Source organism: Lynx rufus, unplaced genomic scaffold (assembly GCF_022079265.1).
Source record: "Lynx rufus isolate CCGP_SWC_20201006 ecotype Redwood Valley unplaced genomic scaffold, mLynRuf1.p SCAF_18, whole genome shotgun sequence".
In the NCBI taxonomy this organism is placed as follows: domain Eukaryota; kingdom Metazoa; phylum Chordata; class Mammalia; order Carnivora; family Felidae; genus Lynx; species Lynx rufus.
Genome location: NW_025814832.1, coordinates 7,351,444 through 7,371,183, shown reverse-complemented (window position 1 = coordinate 7,371,183; position 19,740 = coordinate 7,351,444). Strand labels below are relative to the sequence as shown.

General features: G+C 51.4%; 1 protein-coding gene across 2 annotated transcripts in view; it reads right to left on the bottom strand.

The window, feature by feature from the left end:
• Positions 1-601: 601 nt before the first annotated feature.
• The window catches only part of RHBDL3 (rhomboid like 3), a 45,210-nt gene continuing 26,071 nt past the window's right edge, over positions 602-19,740 (bottom strand). For both annotated transcript variants that reach the window (XM_047081512.1, XM_047081513.1), the window contains 4 exons: positions 19,298-19,410; positions 13,741-13,841; positions 4,046-4,106; positions 602-873 (listed from right to left, as the gene is read on the bottom strand). In XM_047081512.1, the coding sequence (XP_046937468.1) occupies positions 602-873; positions 4,046-4,106; positions 13,741-13,841; positions 19,298-19,410 (547 nt within the window). The remainder of the gene's footprint in view (positions 874-4,045; positions 4,107-13,740; positions 13,842-19,297; positions 19,411-19,740) is intronic.

Genomic DNA, 19,740 nt, shown 5'->3' with positions numbered 1-19,740 from the left:
TGGACACCTCCAGGGCAGGAGCGAGGCCTGGACTTACAGCATCTCCCTCCTCCGCCTACCCCAGGCACTAGAGGTCATGTCCCAGTGCCCACCAACAGCGGGGACCCTGGGCTCCTCTAGACTCAAACTAACATGTCCACCACCTGGCCCTCTTCCACTCCAGAGCTCCAAACCTAGTAGCTGCAGAGGGAACATTTCCTGGCCTGCGCTGGACAAGAGTCCGCCTGGCTACTCTATCCTCGGGCCTTCCTGACATCTCAATGTGTGGACGAGGGAGAAGGAAAGCCCAATCTGTGACGAGAGGGGTCCCCTAAACACACGGAACAGGCTCAGCCCAAGGGAAGGGCACCCCAGGCCTTCGCCTTGGCCCGATGTCCGCAGAACAGTGTAGAAAAACAATGGTAACCACATCCAACTCATCCAGCAGGCACCTTTCAGAAAAGAGGCTCCATTGTCCAAACCTGAACGCAAACATCACAGCGGCCGAGCATCTTGTCCTCTCCTCCTCAGCGTGGCGGAGCTGGCGCTGAGAACAAGAATGTACATGTTCCTTCCTGCTGCTGCCTCTCCCTCCCCTCCCTGACCTCGGTCCCCCAGTCTCCTAAGGAGGCGGTGGCAGCTTTAAGTCCAGCAGGGTGTAGGCGAAGATGTTCCAGAAGACAGCAAACAGCACGAAGACTGTGTACATGGCCACAAAAATCCACCACAGCGACTGGTCCTGCAGCCTCTGCTCGTAGTTCCTCAGGACCACCACGCCCAGAGTGATGCCCACGGCCACGCCGCCCAAGTGCGCCACAAAGCTGGGGTGAGGGCACGGGGGATAGGCTGATGGGTGGAACCGGAGCCACACAGCCCGCCCAAACTCCATGCTCACTGCAAGGAGGAAGGACAGAGAAGTCACAGGAGGGCCACTGGGCAGGGGTTGAGAGAGACTCCTTGCGCTCGCTCGCACACTCCATCCATCCATCCATCCATGCATCCATCCATCCATCCATCTATCCATCCATCCATCCACACACCCAACCCCCTGCCTCAGCCACCCACCCATTAATTCATTCACTACCCATTAGGCTGAGCACTGTCTGTTCTCTGCGCTGGAGACACAGTAGTGAAGACAGACCAACCTCTGTTCTCCCAGGGCTTACAGATCTGGCAATCGACCAGCGTCAATTACAGACATAAGATAATTCCAGTAAGAAAAATTCTATGGGGGAGAAAACAGGTGACTTTCAATCAATGCTGGGCCTAAGGAGGGGGATCCTTTGGTTTGGGGAATCAGGCAAGATCTCCCTAGAGACATGAAATTTGAGCAGAGATGTGAAATATCAAGAGAAGATCCTAAGAAGAAAGAGCATTCCAGGCAGAGGGGACAGCTTGTGCCGAAACCCAAAGACCCTCTCTCCTCTGCATTCATGGGTCCTGGAGGCTCAGTTTTCCCATCTGTACAGTCTCAGCCTCTAACTACCAGGCCGCACTGCTGGAGCATCAATAACAACTTCAATATGTGCTAGCACTTTACAGTTTATAAAGTGTTTTCATGTATTGCTTCACAACCTTTAGAAAACCCTCAGAACCAGTGCTTTCGTGACTGGAAACATGGGATGGAAGGAGAAACGGGCAACGAAGGACCGGGAATAGACAGTGCCAACAGAGTGCTAGAATTTCTCTCTTAACAGAGTCTAAAGAGCCCCCATCCCATTCTCCAATTCATTCTTCTTGCATGAATGTCTTGAGTCAGCCAGTCCAACGGGATGTACCCTCTTGAAAGGACAGTTGCTGGGAAACTGCCACTTCATTGCCCACCACCAAAACAACACTTAGGGCAAGCCTTCTCATCCCCATTTCACAGATGAGGAAACCAAGGCAAATTTGACAGATTGCAAGGAAGTCCTTTGAGGTGAATTTTGCACTTGTTCAGGTGCCATTTAATGAGCCACTATGCTCTTCTCCGCCTTAACCACTCCGGGGGTGCCAGCACCTCCAGGGATGAGCATCCCCTGGGAATTGCCTAATCTTCTGGCCTGGGCCCTGCAACTCCAAGGATGGCCGATAGATGGCAGAGAAGGAGCAGCCGGGAACCAACACTGTGTCCTCCCTGACCACCCCCCCCCCAACCCAGGCCCTGGGGTATCTTCCTGCCTTTGCTTAGCAGGCCCTGGGTGCCACAAAGGAGGTTTGAAAGACACTGGTCCCCACCTCCAAAATCAGCATTTTTGTTTTTATGATGCTTAGAGTTAGACTGTTTTAAACAGCAAGATTCAGGCTTCTCCTCCCTTCCTTGCATACAAACAGAGTCTGAGCAGACAGGGAAGCAACATTCACCCCGCCCCCACTCCACTGCACCCCGCCGTCCCCCCCTGACCTGGCTCAAAGAATCTGTGGGCCTTCGAGCAAGAGATGTGCAAGTGGATGGAAGTGCAGTCCACACAGGCCCATGGCTGTTCTGGCCCACCCTCCTCTTCCCCACGTAGCAGGTGGACCCAGGCAGACAGCCCAGGTGCTCCTGCCCAGCCTGGCTAAAGAGCGGGCATTAGAAATGGCACAAGCTGGCTTTGAATTCTGCCTCTATCACCGCCAGCTGGGTGGCCCTGGGCCAGCAGTGTGTCCCCAGTGTCTACCTGTAAACCAAGCCTTATAAAAAATACCCTCTTCGGGGCGCCTGGGTGGCTCAGTCGGTTGAGCGTCCGACTTCAGCTCAGGTCACAATCTCACGGTCCGTGAGTTCGAGCCCCGTGTCAGGCTCTGGGCTGACGGCTCAGAGCCTGGAGCCTGTTTCCGATTCTGTGTCTCCCTCTCTCTCTGCCCCTCCCCCATTCATGCTCTGTCTCTCTCTGTCTCAAAAATAAATAAACATTAAAAAAAAATTAAAAAAAAAAACCCTCTTCATGGCCGTGTTCTGAGGCCTGAATGACAGACCGTGTGTCCCCTCTTCTCTCTGCCTCCATCGCTTCTGGAAGAGGCTCATCACCTCAAATGAGCCTCTTATAAGGCCTCTGGTCTCATTCCCCACCCCCAACTCCTTCTCTACTCTGAGCCTGACTGGTCTCCTGAATCTTGAATCTGCCAGTAACTCCCCTGCTTAAAGCCCTCCAGCAGCCTCCTGGCACATCCAGGATGAACTCCAACCTCTCTCTTTGCATTTACCGCCCTCATGACCTGACTCCTATCATCTCTGACCACTAACACACACAGTCCCAAACCTCACGTGTCAGTCTCGCCAACTGACTTGACAGCCATGACCCTCCCTCCATACACTGTATCTTTCTTTGCCGGAAATGTCCTCTTGCAGCTGGTCTCTGTTCTGGACACTCAAAATGACCTCTGCAGGCAGAACTGACTTCTCCCGATGAGAGCCCCACCACACCCTGGACACAGGGATTCGAGGATTAGTTACAGCCTGTGAACCTGCTAAACTGCAAGTTAGTATGTGTGTGTGCACGCGTGTGCGCACATGTGCACGTACGTACTATCCTGGGGATAGGGTCTCTAGCTTCTAACAGATCTCAAAGGACTGACTCCATGACCCAAAAATTATTAAGAAGTTGTTTTTCTTGGGGCACCTGGGTGGCTCAGTCGGTTGAGCGTCTGACTTCGGCTCAGGTCATGATCTCACAGTCTGCGGGTTCGAGTCCCGCGTCGGGCTCTGCTGACAGCTCAGAGACTGGAGCCTGCTTCCGATCCTGTGTCTCCCTCTCTCTCTGCCTCTCCCCCACTCTCACTTCGTCTCACTCTGTCTCTCAAAAATAAATAAATGTAAAAAAAAAAAAAGTTATTTTTCTTGATCTGGGTGCTGGTCATTGAGCTGGATACTCATTCCGCACCTTTCTGGTTCCATGTGATAAGTCCATAAAAAGTTTAAGAAAGATTAAGTGGTAGCAGAGTGGGCCAGACGTCTCCTAACAGCCCCACTTTGTCACATACCATTGACATGTCTCCCTTTTTCCCTTGATCACACACCCCTCGAGGGCGGGGACTGTGCTATCTTTATATCCTCCAGGCCTGGCGCAGGGCTCCACACCACCCAGCCTGCCCCGTCAGTACTTACTACAGATCAAGGCCACAGCCATCCGCAGCAGCTTGAACTGACACTTCATGCCTGACCAGTTCTACAGCAAAAGGAGAAAGTTCCATTAGTTCCAGATCGGACCACGCCTCCGAGGGTGTATCTTATTTAAGAAAACCTGACATCGGGGCTCCTCGGTGGCTCCGTTGGTTGAGTGTCGGACTTTGGCTCAGATCGTGATCTCAGGGTTCGTGAGTTCAAGCCCCGCCTGGGGCTTGCTGCTGTCAGCCATGTCCGTGCAGAGCCCACTTCCAATTCTCTGTTCCCCCTCTTCTGCCCCTCCCCCGCGGACGCGTGTGCGCGCTCTCTCATTCTCAAAAAATAAATAAGACATTAAAAAAAAAAAGAGTTTAAAAAAAAGAAAAGAAAACCTGACATCATAGGGTGCCTGGGTGGCTTAGTCAGTTAGGGATAGGACTCTTGGTTTCAGCTCAGGTCATGTTCTCACAATTCGTGAGATCGAGCCCCACGTCAGGTTCTATGATGAGCTTGCTTGGGATTCTCTCCTTCCCTCTCTTTCTGCCCCGCCCTCTTTCTCTCTCTCTCTCAAAATTAAAAAAACAAAAAAAAAAGAAAGAAAGAAAAGGGAGAGAATCCAGATCTAGGAAGATAAGGTCCCTGCCCCCTCTACACGAGCTGACAACACCTGAAAGCTGCCTTAATTGTCAGGTCTCAACGTTTGCCAAAGGGATGCAGGACGGCAACCAAGCAAAGTCAAAGCAGAACCATCAGGATGATGAAAGAAACCAAAATCCTGCATGTGAGAAACAGATGAAGAGAAGACCCAGGGTCAAGTTCACTGTTATCAAGTATCAAGTGAGCCACCATAAGGAAAGGGCATATTCAGTGTGATCTGTAAGTGGAGAATTCAATGGATGAAAACATCAGAGAATTTTTTTTAGGCTCGGGATGTTTCCATTTCTAATAAGCAAGAGCCGTCCAAAGATGGAACGCTCCATCCTGGGGGATCGTGTGTTTCCCATCACTGAGAGCTCCAAACGGGGGCTTTACGTCACTTGGAGGGGGATGCTGTACAAGATCAGGCATTGGAAAAAGGGGGAGCCAGATGGCCTTCAAACAAATCGCTCTTTCCCCTGAGAATCTCAGGACACTCTGAACCTCCAAAGCAGATAGACAGAGTACAATTATTCATCTTACAAAAGGATTTTTCACTTTACAAAAGACTTTGCCACAGGGTTCCTTTGAGGGGCTCTCCCGCGGCGCATTCAAAGCACCGTGTCATTTATAGAGGCACGCACAGAAGCAAGTCTGGAATCTCCCTGGAACACACCAGCCACAGGGAAGGAGGCTACTGGGTAGAGCCAGGGGCTTCTGTTCCCTCCCACCCACCCGCTCTGCCTTTGCTGCCTGGCCCAGGCCCAGCTGAGGGCACGTCTCGCACTCCTTTGACGTTGGGGGAACGTGTTAAACTTTACCAAGGCCCTGAGCACTGGCACATACAATAACCTTTATGGAACCTTCGGTGGAGCAAGCAGGCTGCGGGGCATCTGCCGAAAAGAGGGTGAAATCCTGCAGAAGGCGTTCGGCTTCCTGCCCATCGCTTCCCTTTTCCCCATTGTTCTTCACTGACTGGAGAGCCCTCTTCAAGTAAGGTAAGGTGGCGACACATGGCTGCTCTTCAGGTGGGGAAGTCTCATCTTCGCCTGCTGACGTGTTCTATGCTAACAAGCCGATGGCAGGCGACGTTGTCACCTGCTGGCGACTGCCCACAGAGAAGCCCCACCAGAAGACAGGGAACAACAGGAATCGATGCCCGCCACTGGATCTGGCAACCCAACCTAACCTAGAGCAGTTAGCTGGCGGTGGGCGACCCCTCAGCTCCTCTCCGGGATGCAACCGTAGGATGGGCAGGGCCTGGGGAGTCCCTGACGGAAGGACCAGCTCCTCCCAAAGGAGGGCACACTGCTGAGCCGCTGACAAAATGGCCCTCCCAGCCCCGTGACACCCCTGGGGCAGCCCTGTGAAGGGGCTCTAACCACTGAAAAGTTCTTCCTGCTCTCATCCGGCCAGGCTTTGCCTCCCTGTCATGTCCACCCACGGATCCTAATTCTCCCCTAACAGTGACACCCACGTTCCTAGCCGTCTGATTCCCAACAACCAAAAGAGAGTGGAAGCAAACCAGTATCCCTAGATGGACAGACAGAGATACAAGGGAATGTCATTCACTTTAAGGAGGAGGGCAATCCTGCCATGTTCTAACGAACGAACCTTGAAGACATTATGCTCAGAGAAATAAGCCAGTCACGGAAGGACAAATACTGCATGAGTCCACTCCTACAAGACACAGAGAGTGGCCAATTCATAGAGACATCAAGTAAAAGGTGGTTGCCAGGGGCTGGGGGAGGGAGGAACGGGGAGTTGTTTAATGGGTAATAGCGTTTCAGTTTTGCAAGATGAAGAGTTCTGGAGATGGATGGTGATGATTTCCCAACAGTGAGAATGTACTTGACACAACCGAATTGTATACTTAAAAATGGTTAAGATGAGGGGCGCCTGGGTGGCTCAGTCGGTTAAGCTTCTGGCTTCGGCTCAGGTCATGATCTCACAGTCTGTGAGTTCGAGCCCCACGTTGGGCTCTGTGCTGACCGCTCAGAGCCTGGAGCCTGCTTCAGATTCTGTGTCTCCCTCTCTCTCTGACCCTCCCCTGTTCATGCTCTGCCTCTCTCTGTCTCAAAAATAAACATTAAAAAAAAAAAAGTTAAGATGATAAATTTTATGCTGTGTGTATTTCACCACAATTAAAAACCAAAGTGAGGGGCACCTGGGTGGCTTAGTCGGTTAAGCGTCTGACTTTGGCTCAGGTCATGATCTCACGGCTTGTGGATTTGAGCCCCATGTTGGGCTCTGTGCTGACAGCTCAGAGTCTGGAGCCTGCTTCAGATTCTGTGTCTTCCTCTCTCTCTGCCCCTCCCCTGCTCATGCTCTGTCTCTCTCTCAAAAATAAAAATTTTAAAAATGTAAAAAAAAAAAAAGTGATACAGAACACTCCCAATATTCCTTTTCCTCATAAAAACCCTCTGGGGGCGCCTGGGTAGCTCAGTCGGTTGAGCGTCCAACTCTTGGTTTCAGCTCAGGTCACGATCCCAAGGTCGTGGGATCAAGCCCCACATCAGGCTCTGCACTGAGTGCGGAGTCTGCTTGGTATTCCCTCTTTCTCTCCCTCTGCCCTTCTTCCCTACTCACTCTCTCTCTCTCTAAAATAAAAAATAAAAAAATCTCAGGAAGAACATCTTACCTAAGACAGCGTCTCTTTCACTGTGTCCTGAGTGATAATATCAGGCAAAATCAGTCTAGAACATATTGGCCGCTCTCTCCTTCAGCTGAGGTCCATACCTCCCTCCTTCAGGCCCTATCTGGGGTCTGTCTTCAAAAGCACCGTCCATATTTTTGGTCTGGCAAGGCCAGCGGTGAGGTGGCTCAGAACTTCTTTCTGGCTAAGGTCTTCATTTGTAAATCTGGGCCAACATCAGTGCCTACCTCAATTACCTACCTCACGGGTTGCGAAGGTAAAATGAATTCATACGCATAAAACACCAGGAACACTGCCTGGCGTGTGGTAAGCGTCACGTAAGTGTCTGACGTGATCATCTAGACCTGAGGCAAAGACAGTGGGTTTGCCCTGCACAGCACCTTTAAACCTTCTGAATGACCTTGGACTAGCCGGGCAGTTCCAGCTTCACCCCAGCGCTCCCCAGGCCAGCCTCGCTTACAATCCCTAACTGGCCCTGAAGGCATTGGAGTTGACCGGCTTGGTCCAGTCACATCTCCCGCACTTCAGCAAAGAAGAAATGGGGAGTCGAGGAGGGCTGGTTCAAGGTCATGGTAAGTTAATGTCGAGGTCCCCAGGGCCCTCAGTCCAGAGCTCCATCTGCCCACACTTCTGAGGGTCATGTTCTGTCTGTGCCGTCTGTCCCCACTGGCTGTTGTGTGTCCACCTGCCTCCAAAGCTGAGTGGACGTGGGGAAATGACTCCTCTCCCAGCAGCTGAGGGGTTAAACTCCAGTCACCCCTTCCCACCAGCTGCTTCATTTCCCCGCCCCATTATTCCCTCCAAACTGCAGTGAAACAACAGGACGGCAGCCCTGCTGCCCTGCTGAGGCTATAAATGTGGTAATGCCTGCGGCCCCAGGGCAAGAGTCTCTTGCAGCCCCTTTTCATTTCTTTCCCTCCCAGAGCCTTGCAGGGTGAGAAAGAACCCACCCTCAGCAAACCAGGGGGTAACCAGTCCCCTGGGCATCTCGTTCACCCAACCAGTTAAGAGCTCAGAGGCTGGAACCCAGGCGGGAGCTTCACGGTTTCACCTATCTTGTCAAAAGACCTCAAAAAGACCCAGCACAGGAAAGGGGAAAGCATGACAGACAAATTGGGGACTGATTTCCTGTGAAAGGATTTTTAGTAATGAAATGAACCTTACGACATAGAGATCTCCAGTGTCTTTTAGACAACGCTCTCTCTTTGTGCTTTGACAAGATGGTCCCATTGCAAAAACTGAGATTTTGAACATTTTAGGGAAGCAGCTATCGTATAGAAGAGAGTGTAAGTAAATATCTCCTACATGGAATCACTTTTGCTGGCCTGTGGGCCCCAGCAAAAGGCAATTAATAAATTATTCAATTATGTGTATCTTAACACATCTAGTCTTTAAACTAAGAAGGCTTGGGGCGCCTGGGTGGCTCAGTCGGTTAAGTGTCCCACTTCAACTGAGGTCTCACAGTTTGCGAGTTCAAAGCCTGCGTCTGGCTCTGTGCTGACAGCTCAGAGCCTGGAGCTTGCTTTAGATTCCGTGTCTTCCTCTTTCTGCTCTCCCTCCCTTGCTCACGCTCTGTCTCAAAAATAAATAAATATTAAAAAAAAGTTTTAATAGGGGCGCCTGGGTGGCTCAGTTGGTTGAGCGACCGACTTCGGCTCAGGTCATGATCTCACGTTTGTGAGTTCCAGCCCCGCGTCGGGCTCTGTGCTGACAGCTCAGAGACTGGAGCCTGCTTCCGATTCTGTGTCTCCCTTTCTCTCTGCCCCTCCCCCACTCATGCTCTGTCTCTCTCTGTCTCAGAAATAAACATAAAAAAAATTTAAAAATAAAAAATAAAAAAATGTTAATAATAAAAAAATAAGCTAAGAAGTCTTGATTGCAAGTTTTTTACGCCATCCAGTTTTTTTGTTGAAATATTTTCTGAACTTAATCCCTTGATGTAAACTGTAAGCTTTTTGGAACTCAGAGTGGGGTTTTTTATAAAGATTTTATTGATTTATTTACGTAATTTATTCTGAGAGAGAGAGAGAGAGAGAGAGAGAGAGAGCATGCGCATGCACGTGAGCAGGGCAGGGCAGGGGCAGGGAGTGAGGGAGACAGAGAATCCCCAGCAGGTTCCTCACTGTCAGCACAGAGCCCGACGTGGGGCTCGATCTCATGAACTGTGAGATCACGACCTGAGCCGAAACCAAGAGCTGGACGTTCAACTGACTGAGCCACCCAGGTGTTCCAAGATTTTATTTTTAAGTAATCTCTACACCCAACATGAGGCTCAAACTCATGACCCTGAGATCAAGAGTGTCACGCCCTACCGACTGAGCCAACCAGGCACCCCTGGAACCCAGAGAGTTTTCATGAAAAACAAGACATGCTTTCATTTAAGGCAGAATCCTCACTTAGTCCTGAGAACAGAAGTGTTGAACACTTTTTCTGTTTTGTGTATGATGTAAAAGGGACACATTTTCTAATTGCTCCTACAGATAACAGGCAAAATTGATAAACACAGAAAATTATACGTATTCAAGGATATGTAAACACACACCCGCACCCACACGCGATCCCCCAGCTGTGTGGTGATTTGCCACATGGAAAGCATTTTCACATCCACTGTTTTCACTCTCCATGTCTGTCTCACAACTACCCCGTAAAGAGGGGCTGCAGATGAGGGAACGGAGACCCTGAGAAGTGAAGCAACTCACAGCTTTTAAGATGGTCGGTCCAGTACTCACGTCTAGATTCTCTGACTAGCATGCTGTTTCTCCTGTCTGTTCTGACAAGGTGTTTCGCTGCACGCACGCACGCACGCACACACACACACACACACACACACTCACACACAAGTCTTCATTTGGGAATTCAAAATTCTAGCATACCTATTAGATGGAAATTGCCAATGTTTAAATGCTTCTGACCCACAGAAATGGCCAATGTATAGGGTTCGTGCTAATGCATCTCTCAAGTGCTAGGCCGCTGAGCTAATTTGGGTAAAGGCGGCCTCTTGTTGAAAGGAAACCAACCTTTCTAATGAGAAAACGAGGTTTGTTTCACCATCAGATAAGCACCACACAACTTTCTAAGGGAAAGGCTACCATATGTCATGCTCCGGGGACTGCGACGCTCCCAATTGGCCGGCGAAAGCCACGTCCTTCTAGAAGGGTAGTGGGCTCTCGGATGGGACTGCTCATCTCCACCACCACAGGCCATGGGCTGCTTGCCAGAAAGAAGTGTAAACGGGAACAAAACTGCTTTCACACCTCCCTCCTCGAGCCCCATGCCCCACCCCGTGGTTCTTGGGGTGATCTGCCCTCACCATGGGAACTTCTGGGGCCCCAGGGCTGTTTCCCATGCTGCAGGGAAGCGGGTGGAAACAGGGCCTCTCTATGAACTGTTTATTTCTTCTTAGTTGTGCTTGTCGGTCCCCTCACACACGTACACATCTTGGGGGGGGGGTGGGGAGGGGAGTTTGTTAGCATTTCCATCCCCTCCAGAAGGGAACTGGGGCAGGGGGAGGGGGGAGCGGCGGAGGTGGAATCCAGAGAAAAAGCTGTGTCTGGGGAAAGCTGTGGCACCGATACAGAATGACCCATTTAAAAGGGTTGTGTGAGGCAGCCCTGTGCTGTCAGGATCTTCAGCGGACCGGGCCGTGTGTGTGTGTGTGTGTGTGTGTGTGTGTGTGTGCGCGCGTGCACGCACGCGTAAGTTCACGTGCACACACACACACACACACACACACTCGCACGTCCACGCAAGCTTTCCTACACCTGCTGTGTCTCTTCAGGTGCTCACGTGAAGTTGCCAAAATTCAGATGAGTAGTAAGTGTCATTGGTGTCTGTCGGTCCATCTCTCCCCCCACCCTCCTCTCCTTCCCTCTGTCCCTCTGCTGCTCGCTCACTCTCTCGATGTACAAAGGGGACTTTGGTGAAAAGAAAAGGGATGGTGTGTTGAGCCTGGCAGGTGACAGTGACAATAAATAATAAAGAAGAAATGGGAGAATTTAGGAACTCCAGACGTTGTAACAGCATTCACACATCCTCCACGTGGGTGAAGACAGTGACAGAGGAGGGAGGTGAGAACAGGAGGACCCTGGGGGGAAGCGATGCCGTTTCTAGACACTGCTCATTCCTTCTTTCCTTCCTTCATTCAAAATTTAGTTGGGGGTGGGAGGAGGGCGCCTGTCTGGCTCTGTGGGTGGAGCGTACGACTCTGGATCTCGGGGTTGTAAGTTAGAGCCCCACGTTGGGGGTACAGATTACTTAAAAAAAAAAAAACAAAACAAAACTGGGGCATCTGGGTGGCTCAGTCGGTTAAGCATCCAACTCTTGATTTCGGCCCAGGTCATGATCTCGGGGTCATGGGACCGAGCCCCGCATGGGGCTCTGTGCTGAGCGTGCAGCCTGCTTGGGATTTTCTCTCCCTCTCTTTCTGCCCCTCCTCCGCTTGCACACGTGTGCGCTCTCTCAAAATCAACATTTTTTTTAATCTTAAAAAAAATTTACTTGGCACCACCTGCCATTTGGCCAGCCCTGGGCCAGGCACCGGGGATGAGTAGAACCTGGGCCTTCCCTGGTGGGCATCGGGCCTGCAGGGCCGCTCCCGGTGACTCCTCCTCCCGACTGCCTCTAAAACAAGGACTTTGGCCTCCTCTGGGACTATCAGACGGATTCCTATTTCTCTCCTTAAGACTCTGTCTCCATTCAGGGTCCAACCCTGGCCTCTTCTTGGAGGAGGAGGGAGTTAACCTTTATATTGAATAGGTTATTTTCACTTTATCTCATTTATCAATATCACCTCGTTTCACAGATGTAGAAACTGAGGCACAGCGCAGTTAAGTAATGTGCCCAAGGTGCCTCTTTGGGAAGTAAGTAGCCAGGACTCAGATCTGGGCTGACTGGCTCCGGAGCCTGGGCTCTCAGCTAGCACGCTAGAATCCCCTTCAGGAGGGGCATGTCTGGCTGGTCGGCAGAGTGTGTGACTCTTGGTCTCGGGGTTGTGAGTTCGAGCCCCATGTTGGGCGCAGAGATGACTTAGAAAACAAAATCTTAACAAAAGAATGCCCTCCAGGAAAAGGCAAAAAAGAGCCTGGGAAAGGAACGGCCATGTCCCGACACTGTGAGAGGCTGGTGTAAGGGAATGACACCTGAGTAGCTGTCAGGAAGTATGGGTTCAAGTCCCGACTTGCCACAATCTTCACTGTGACTGTGGACAAATCATTTAACCTCTTAGAGGCTCCTTTCCTTTTTGAGAATTTTGCTGAGGTCCCTTTACTTTTAATCATCTGTGACAAGCAACGAATTACAATTACGATGCATGCTAGTGGTCAAGGATTGTAATACTCTTTAAAGTTGTATTTTTTAATTTTTATTATTTTTCTTAAAGTTTATTTTTTATTTTATCTTTTAAAATTCTTTTCACGTTTATTTATTTTGAGGGAGAGACAGACAGAGTACGAGCAGGGGAGGGACAGAGACAGAGGGAGACACAGAATCCGAAGAAGGCTCCAGGCTCTGAGCTGTCAGCACAGAGCCCGATGTGGGGCTCGAACTCATGAACTGTGAGATCATGATCTGAGCCGAAGTCGGACACTTAACCAACTGGGCCACCCAGGCGCCCCTTAAAGTGTATTTATTTTGAGAGAGAGAGTGAGAGAGCAGGAGAACGGTAGAGAGAGAGGGAGAGAGAGAATCCCAAGCAGGTTCTGCACTGTCAGCATGGAGCCCAATGTGGGGCTGGAACTCATGAACCGAGAGATCATGACCTGAGAGGAAATCAAGAGTCGGTGGCTCAACTGATTGAGCCACCCAGGCGCCCTTTTTCAATTATTTTTTTAATATCTGTTTGTTTTGAGAGAGAGTGAGAGAGAAAGGGGGAGGGGCAGAGAGAGAGAAGGAGAGAGAGAATCCCAAGCAGGCCCTGCACTGTCAACGTGGAGCCCAATGCGGGGCTCGAACTCATGAACTGTGAGATCATGACCTGAGCCAAAATCAAGAGTTGGGTGCTTAACAGACTGAGCCACCCAGGGACACCTAACATTGTCTTTCTTTTTTAAAACTAAGCTCTAGTCCGGACGTGGGGCTTGAACTCACGACCCCAAGGTCAAGAGTCGCAGGCTCTACTGACGCAGCCAGCCAGGCACCCCTACTGTAACACTTTTTAAAGCTGAATGGGAAAGGGGTAGCATAGGGAAATGGGTAATTTCATAGGCAAGAGGAAAAAATACGAATCGTATATGGAAGAGCCCCATTTGAAATCAGTCTGCAAAAAGTGAGGAGTGTCAGTGAACCCTCATACCAGCCAGGTCTGCCTGGCATTTCTGGGCCTGAGCCGGGGAGTCGAAGAAGATCCCCGGCGAGGACTGACATGCAGAGGGGAGGCCGAGATAGGCACGTTGGGACAGCAGGTGCTCACCATCACGATGTTGGCCAGATGGGCAGAGACGAGTGCATACACCCCTCCAGAGGAGCCCACAACTGGTGCAGTCATGTCAGCCACAGACACCGCCAAGGACCCTGGTACAGAGAGACATCAGGAATTCAAGGGTGCTGGCGCGTACTCCCCGCCCCTGCCCCAGGCCCTCACACGCAGCAGCCTCGGTGGGGGGGGGGGGGGGTAAGACCCCAGAGCAAAGGCTCTATCTCTTCCTTTCATCCGGTGTCGCCCTGGGGCCTCCTAGAAGCTTAAATTCATGGCTTGAAAGAGCCATCTGATTCGAACTTCTTTTACAGAAGACCCAGTGGAGGGAAGGGACCACCTGCCTGTCACTGCAACTCTGCCCCGCTTGGCATTACCTCGGGGTTCTGAGCGATAACAAACGGTAGCAGTACTTACTGCAGGGTCAGCTGCCACGCGTGGGCCACCGTGTATGGCGCGCTGGCCACGCGTTTTACTTACATCGGCCCGTTTAACCCCCGAGGCCGCCCTTTGAGGAGGGTGACAGCAGCCTCAATGCAGAGGTGAGGAGGCTGAGCCCAGAGTCACTGGTAGGAAGGGCTGCAACCAGGACTTGAGTCCTGCTTTGCCGACACAAAGTCCACGCTCGCGGCCTCAACGGCAGCCACTCCCCGAACTGGTACAGACAGAGGTCAGCCTCCACCCTCCACCATCGCTCCAGAGCATTTCTCTGCTCAAAGGCATCTAGAAACCCGCTTGGCTTCACCTCCGACCTCCCTCCCTCCGGCCGAGTGACAAAAGGCCAACAGAATCTCTAGAGTGGGGGTTCCGCTAGAGGAAAAATGTCCTTGAAAAGTCCCAGGGAAGAGAGAGAGATGATGTCATACCCTCTGGGGGGAGAAGGGGGTAGACTTTTGGTCTGGGGGATGACAAACTTTTGTGCTGGAAGGGAAGCTGGGCAGAGAGGAGAAGGGAAATGTATTGTTCTGGTCTCGTTTAAGTGTGATCAATGCTTTGGCTTCCAGGGAAGGACACGAGAGACTAAAAATAACCAGGAGGTAGAGCCCAGGGCTCAGAGGCTGAGGTGGCTGGCCTGGGTGAGTGTGCAGAAACCACCACTGGAAAATGCCCGCAGGCTCGGGAGCCAATTAGCCGCTGCCTGGGTGGAGATGGGCAGAAGTGCCAAACTGCAGGCTCCATACAAGTGTAGGGTCCGCTACTTAGGAGGAGGCTGGGCTCAACCCGGGAACCCGGGCGCCCGACACACCTGGGCATCGGGAGCCCCCAGAACATCATCCACCTTCTCCCCTGCCTCGCTGCCCCCTCAGACCTCTCTCAAGGCTCCTCAGCTCGCTGGGAGATCCCTATGGCAAATTCTTGGTCTCAAGGGGGATGTGATCTCCCAGGAAAAAGCACTGTCATGAACCGAGAACTCCCAAGTCCTTCTCCCCTCCCAGGGTGACTATAAATCTTTCTTCTCCCCTTTCATGCCTTCCCTCTGGCTTTAATTAGGTATTGATCTATTGTCAGATCATTTTCTTTTTTTTTTTTTTTTTTTTTTTTTTTTTTTTTACTGCCTAGCCAAGGGGTCAGCCATATATAACAGAAAAAAAAAAAAAAATCCCAGGGTGGCAAACAGACAGGCAGTGGGATCTGCATGACAAAGGATTCCCACGCTCTCCGGGCAGGGCCCGCAAGGAAGGCTGCATTGCGGGGCTGTGGAGGGCTGGCCGCTGGAGACGGAGCCGCTCATTAATTACCGCGTGGACAGAGGAAGCCCCAGCCTCCCTGGGCTGGCCTCTTTCCTCTCGCAGGCCCAGCTTCTGCTCTGTCGGCCTCCCGGGTGCAGGGGCATCCGCAGCAGTAGGGAGGCAGTGGGGAAGCCCCCAGGGTCCAGCCTCCCCACCCTGACCTTTCTCTCACCCTACCTATGGAGAGGGGTCCACGACCCCGGGGTCAAGGGTCAATTTGGGATTGTGGCAGGAGTCTGGAAGGGGGGCGTGGCTGGCTAGTTGCATGACCTTGGGCACAGCCCCTGCATTCTCTGGGCTTCAGCTTTCTGTGACATAAAGAGGTCTAAGGCTTACCAACTTCTGAGCAGTGAAACTCTCTTTTCAAAGGAAACCTTACCCACACCCCTACCCCCATGGAGCAGAGCACGGAGAGCCTATGACTGAGTGGGGGTGGGGCCTGGGGAGTAAAATTTGGCAGCCACTGGAGGGGACCTCAAGAGTTCCTTCCAGATCAGAGAGATTCAACAGCCCGAGATTCTGGGATCCAGGATCCGAGGTTTGGATCCTGGTTCTAGAATCCCGAAAGTAACAATCTGGACTCACCGGTCCTCCGTGTATGGCAGAAAGATTTCCTCAAGTGGCTGCAGGTTAGCCCTGGACTAGAGGGACTGGGAACAAGGGCATGCATACATATCAATATAGTAATAAAGGTCATCCCGGGGCAGGAAGCCTGGGCCACGCAGGATTCCGGACAAGCTGTGTGGAACCTAGCCTCATGGATGACAGTTCCATAAGGCCAGTATGAATGCCCCAGACGTCATGGGGCAGAGGATGGGGATAGAATGGCAAGATGGAGTGAAACGCACCTCTGCACAGGCCAAGGGACTAGTTCTGGTTGGACTATGAACTCTCTTGAAAAAGTTCTGGGCCCACACCAGCACGCAGATAAATTGGTGACTTTATCATAATGCACAGCTGCGATGTTAGCCTGAAATAATTTAAAGCAGGTGTTTTCCAACGTCTCCCTTGGCCATTAAAACAAAAAAATCCAAATAGAAATCAGCAGAACATCTACCTTTGAGCAATATAACTTTATTTATGTATGTAGTCTCTCCTTTGTTCTACAAATATTTGCTGCTTAACATATGCCAAACCCTGAGTTAAGTCTCTGGGGATGCACACGTGGTGTTTCATCTATATAATCTATAAGAAAAGTTGGGTGGAGCCCTTGAAATACTGGTTTTTAAAGTACCTAAATTTTAGCCACGTGATAGTTAGCTAGAAGCAAGAGACACGTCAAGCATTGGTTAGAAGCATGGGGCTCCCACTCACTTCTAGTACTTCCCTCGTCCTTCTAAGAAAATTGAGCTAGTCGTTTCACCTCTCTGAACCACCTGTGACATGGAGGTGACGGTACCCACCTCATAAGATTTGCCAATACAGGAAAAACGTATGTGCATCCTCTATCACAGGCCCAGAGTATCGGATGTGCTCAGCAGAGGTTGGCTGTCATTGCTACAAAATGTGATGGCCTTGTCTTTGCAATATTTTCATCGGGCAGGAGCTAAATGGTGGGGTCTGATGTCTATTAAGACCTCTCTGGGTGGGGCGCCTGGGTGGCTCAGTTGGTTCGTGTCCGACCCACCTTCCACTCGAGTCATGATATCACAATTTGTGAGTTCGAGCCCCACATCGGGCTCTGAGATAACGGCACAGAGCCTGCTTGGAATTCTCTATCTCCCTCTCTCTCTGCCCCTACCCTGCTTGCTCTCTCTCTCTCTCAAAAATAAAAACATTAGAAAAAAAAAAAAGACTTTCCTTGGTTTCTGACAATAAATAACATGCACAAGGACAAGGCCTGCCTTCTGGTTCTCATAACATACGGTAGTGGTTTGAAGCACAGCCTTTGGGGTCAGGCAGCCTGGGTCTGGGGCCAGTTCCGCCACTTACAGCTAGGTCTTCTCGGGCAAGTCCCTGAGACACCCTAAGGCTGTTTCTGCACCTGCAGCAAGGGGAGAGTAATAGTACTTGCCTCGAGGGGTTGCTTGCCTGCACATGGCCAACACTTGCTAACTACTGGCTATCCGGTCAGGGTCTGGCTGGCTGTGAATGGAGCCGCCTCTCTGAGCTGGGATGCATACAGAGTAGACAGGGAAGGAAGGGGTGCAGGCAGATCAATCAACTCAGTCCAGAAGATCAATGACATGATTTATGGTGACCAGAGTGACCTCTGGTCTGAATCAATGCCTCAGACAGAATAGTACATGTTGTTTGCTTTATGATACAGCCCCACCCCCTCCTGTCTGGTTGGCAAGGATCCCTTCTGTCTGTGCACCATCCCACTCTGCACCGGGGTCACTGGCGAGTGACACCTGCACTGCCTTCCTGCTGGGTGTCATCAGTTTGGGTGAGGCCTGAGTCATCTTGAATCTTACTTCCGTCTTCTGGGTTATTGGCACTCCCATCTAATTGACTACTAACTGCAAGTGTTATGAGTGTCTTTCCTGTTCCTCGCCATTAACCATCTGGGTCTCTGGGTATGTAGGTATAGAAAACGTGGCTATGAATCTCCAGATGTCAAGACTCGGGGACTGCGTGGGTGGCTAAGTCTGGCACACAGAGATCCTCATTAGACCTTTGCTAAAGGATGTGGAAGGTGCTGGATGCTGGGGAAGCTCATGTGGGTGCTGTCCAAGGTGGCCAAGTTTTCACCCGCAGCACACAGAGAAATGAAGAAGGTGAGGGGCCAATCTCCCAAGCTGAGGGTTCCTGAACTAGCAGACCAGCTTCGAATGGGTGAGTGGGGTGGGACTCTTCCCTCTTGGATTCCTGAAGCCACCTCAGTTACTCCCAGGGTCCCTGTCTGCTCATTGTTTACAAGGTCAATGCCACCCTGCTCTCCTGATGACAACTTTAATGCCACTCAGAAAGGATTAAGATCTTACTTAAACATACACACAAAGCTCCCTTGGGCACAGCTGTCAAGGTGAAGAGCTGAGGCGGCAAACCTTGTGTAAAAAAAAATAAATAAAAGAAGAAGAAGAAGAAGGAGAAGGAGAAGGAGAAGCAGCAGACAGCTATAAGGTTGGAAACATCACGAGGGAGATCCCTCTGTTCAGAAACCCGGTTGGTGCAGACTCCTTCTGCAGAAATGCAGTCTGCTCTCCCCGGCTCACCCCAGCCCGCCTAACCTCCCTCCAGGGAAGGAGAGGGGGTGTCCCACTGGCCACAGGGCCGGCCATCCTCAAGGTCATGGTCCTTCGCCGTGTGAGCAGAGTCAGCTAGGGCCCCAGTCTCCTCCAGCTGGCGTGAGTGCTCACTACCTCTTAGGCCAGACCTGCTTCCTGTCAGCAGGGGGTCAATCAAGGGGACAGGTGTAGGCCTGGTGGGTGGGCCTGGCTCCACCCACACCTTGGATGTCCCTACAGGGATCTTACTGTGCCTGTGCAGTTTATATGGCACTGTTACTCCATTTGTCACCTCACTCCACCCTCCTAACACCCTACAGGCAGATCTTATTAGTTCCCTCCTAAAACCTAAGGGGGCCGAGAGAGGTTAAGGAATTTCCCCAAGCTCACACAGCTACAACATGGCAGTATAAAGACAGAAACCCCGGTCAATCTGCCTGTTCCAAATCCTGTGGTCTCCTCCCCTTGCCATCACATGCCTCCCTCTTTGGATGGTAGTCCCCTTTCCAGAGGAGGTTTGCTAACCCTGGTAGTTACGAGCCTTGGCGATGGGAGTCCTGCATCGCTGGAGGCCGGGGGCTTGCCCAATCCCATGGGGTCTCCCAGCCACCCTGGGGAAGTTTACCCCTGTGGACTTGCAGCCCACCTGCCTACCTGCCACAACGCCAGCCACGTAGACAAGCCCAATGCGGGTTGCTCCGTGCACCATCTCCAAGGGCACCCCTACCAGGAGCTGCAGCACCACGTTGAGTCCCAGGTGTTCTATCCTGTACAGAAAGACCACTCCATTCATACACTCATTCATTCATTCACTCACTCACTCATTCATTCAACAAACACTGTATGCCAAGATGCTGGGGATCCAGCAGGGAATAAGACCCTATACCTACCTTGAGGAGCTCATGGTCTGGGTCTAAGGGACAGGAATTACAATGCAGACAGGTCGTCTTGGAAACAGCATACCTTGCCTGCCACCTGGGACAGGAAGGAACAGTGCAGGGCCTGGGCAGTGCTTGGCAATGCCTGCACCTGCCATAGTGAGAAGGCGCCTCACCACGGTTAAGATCCAGCAAATCCATCCATTCACATATGAGAAG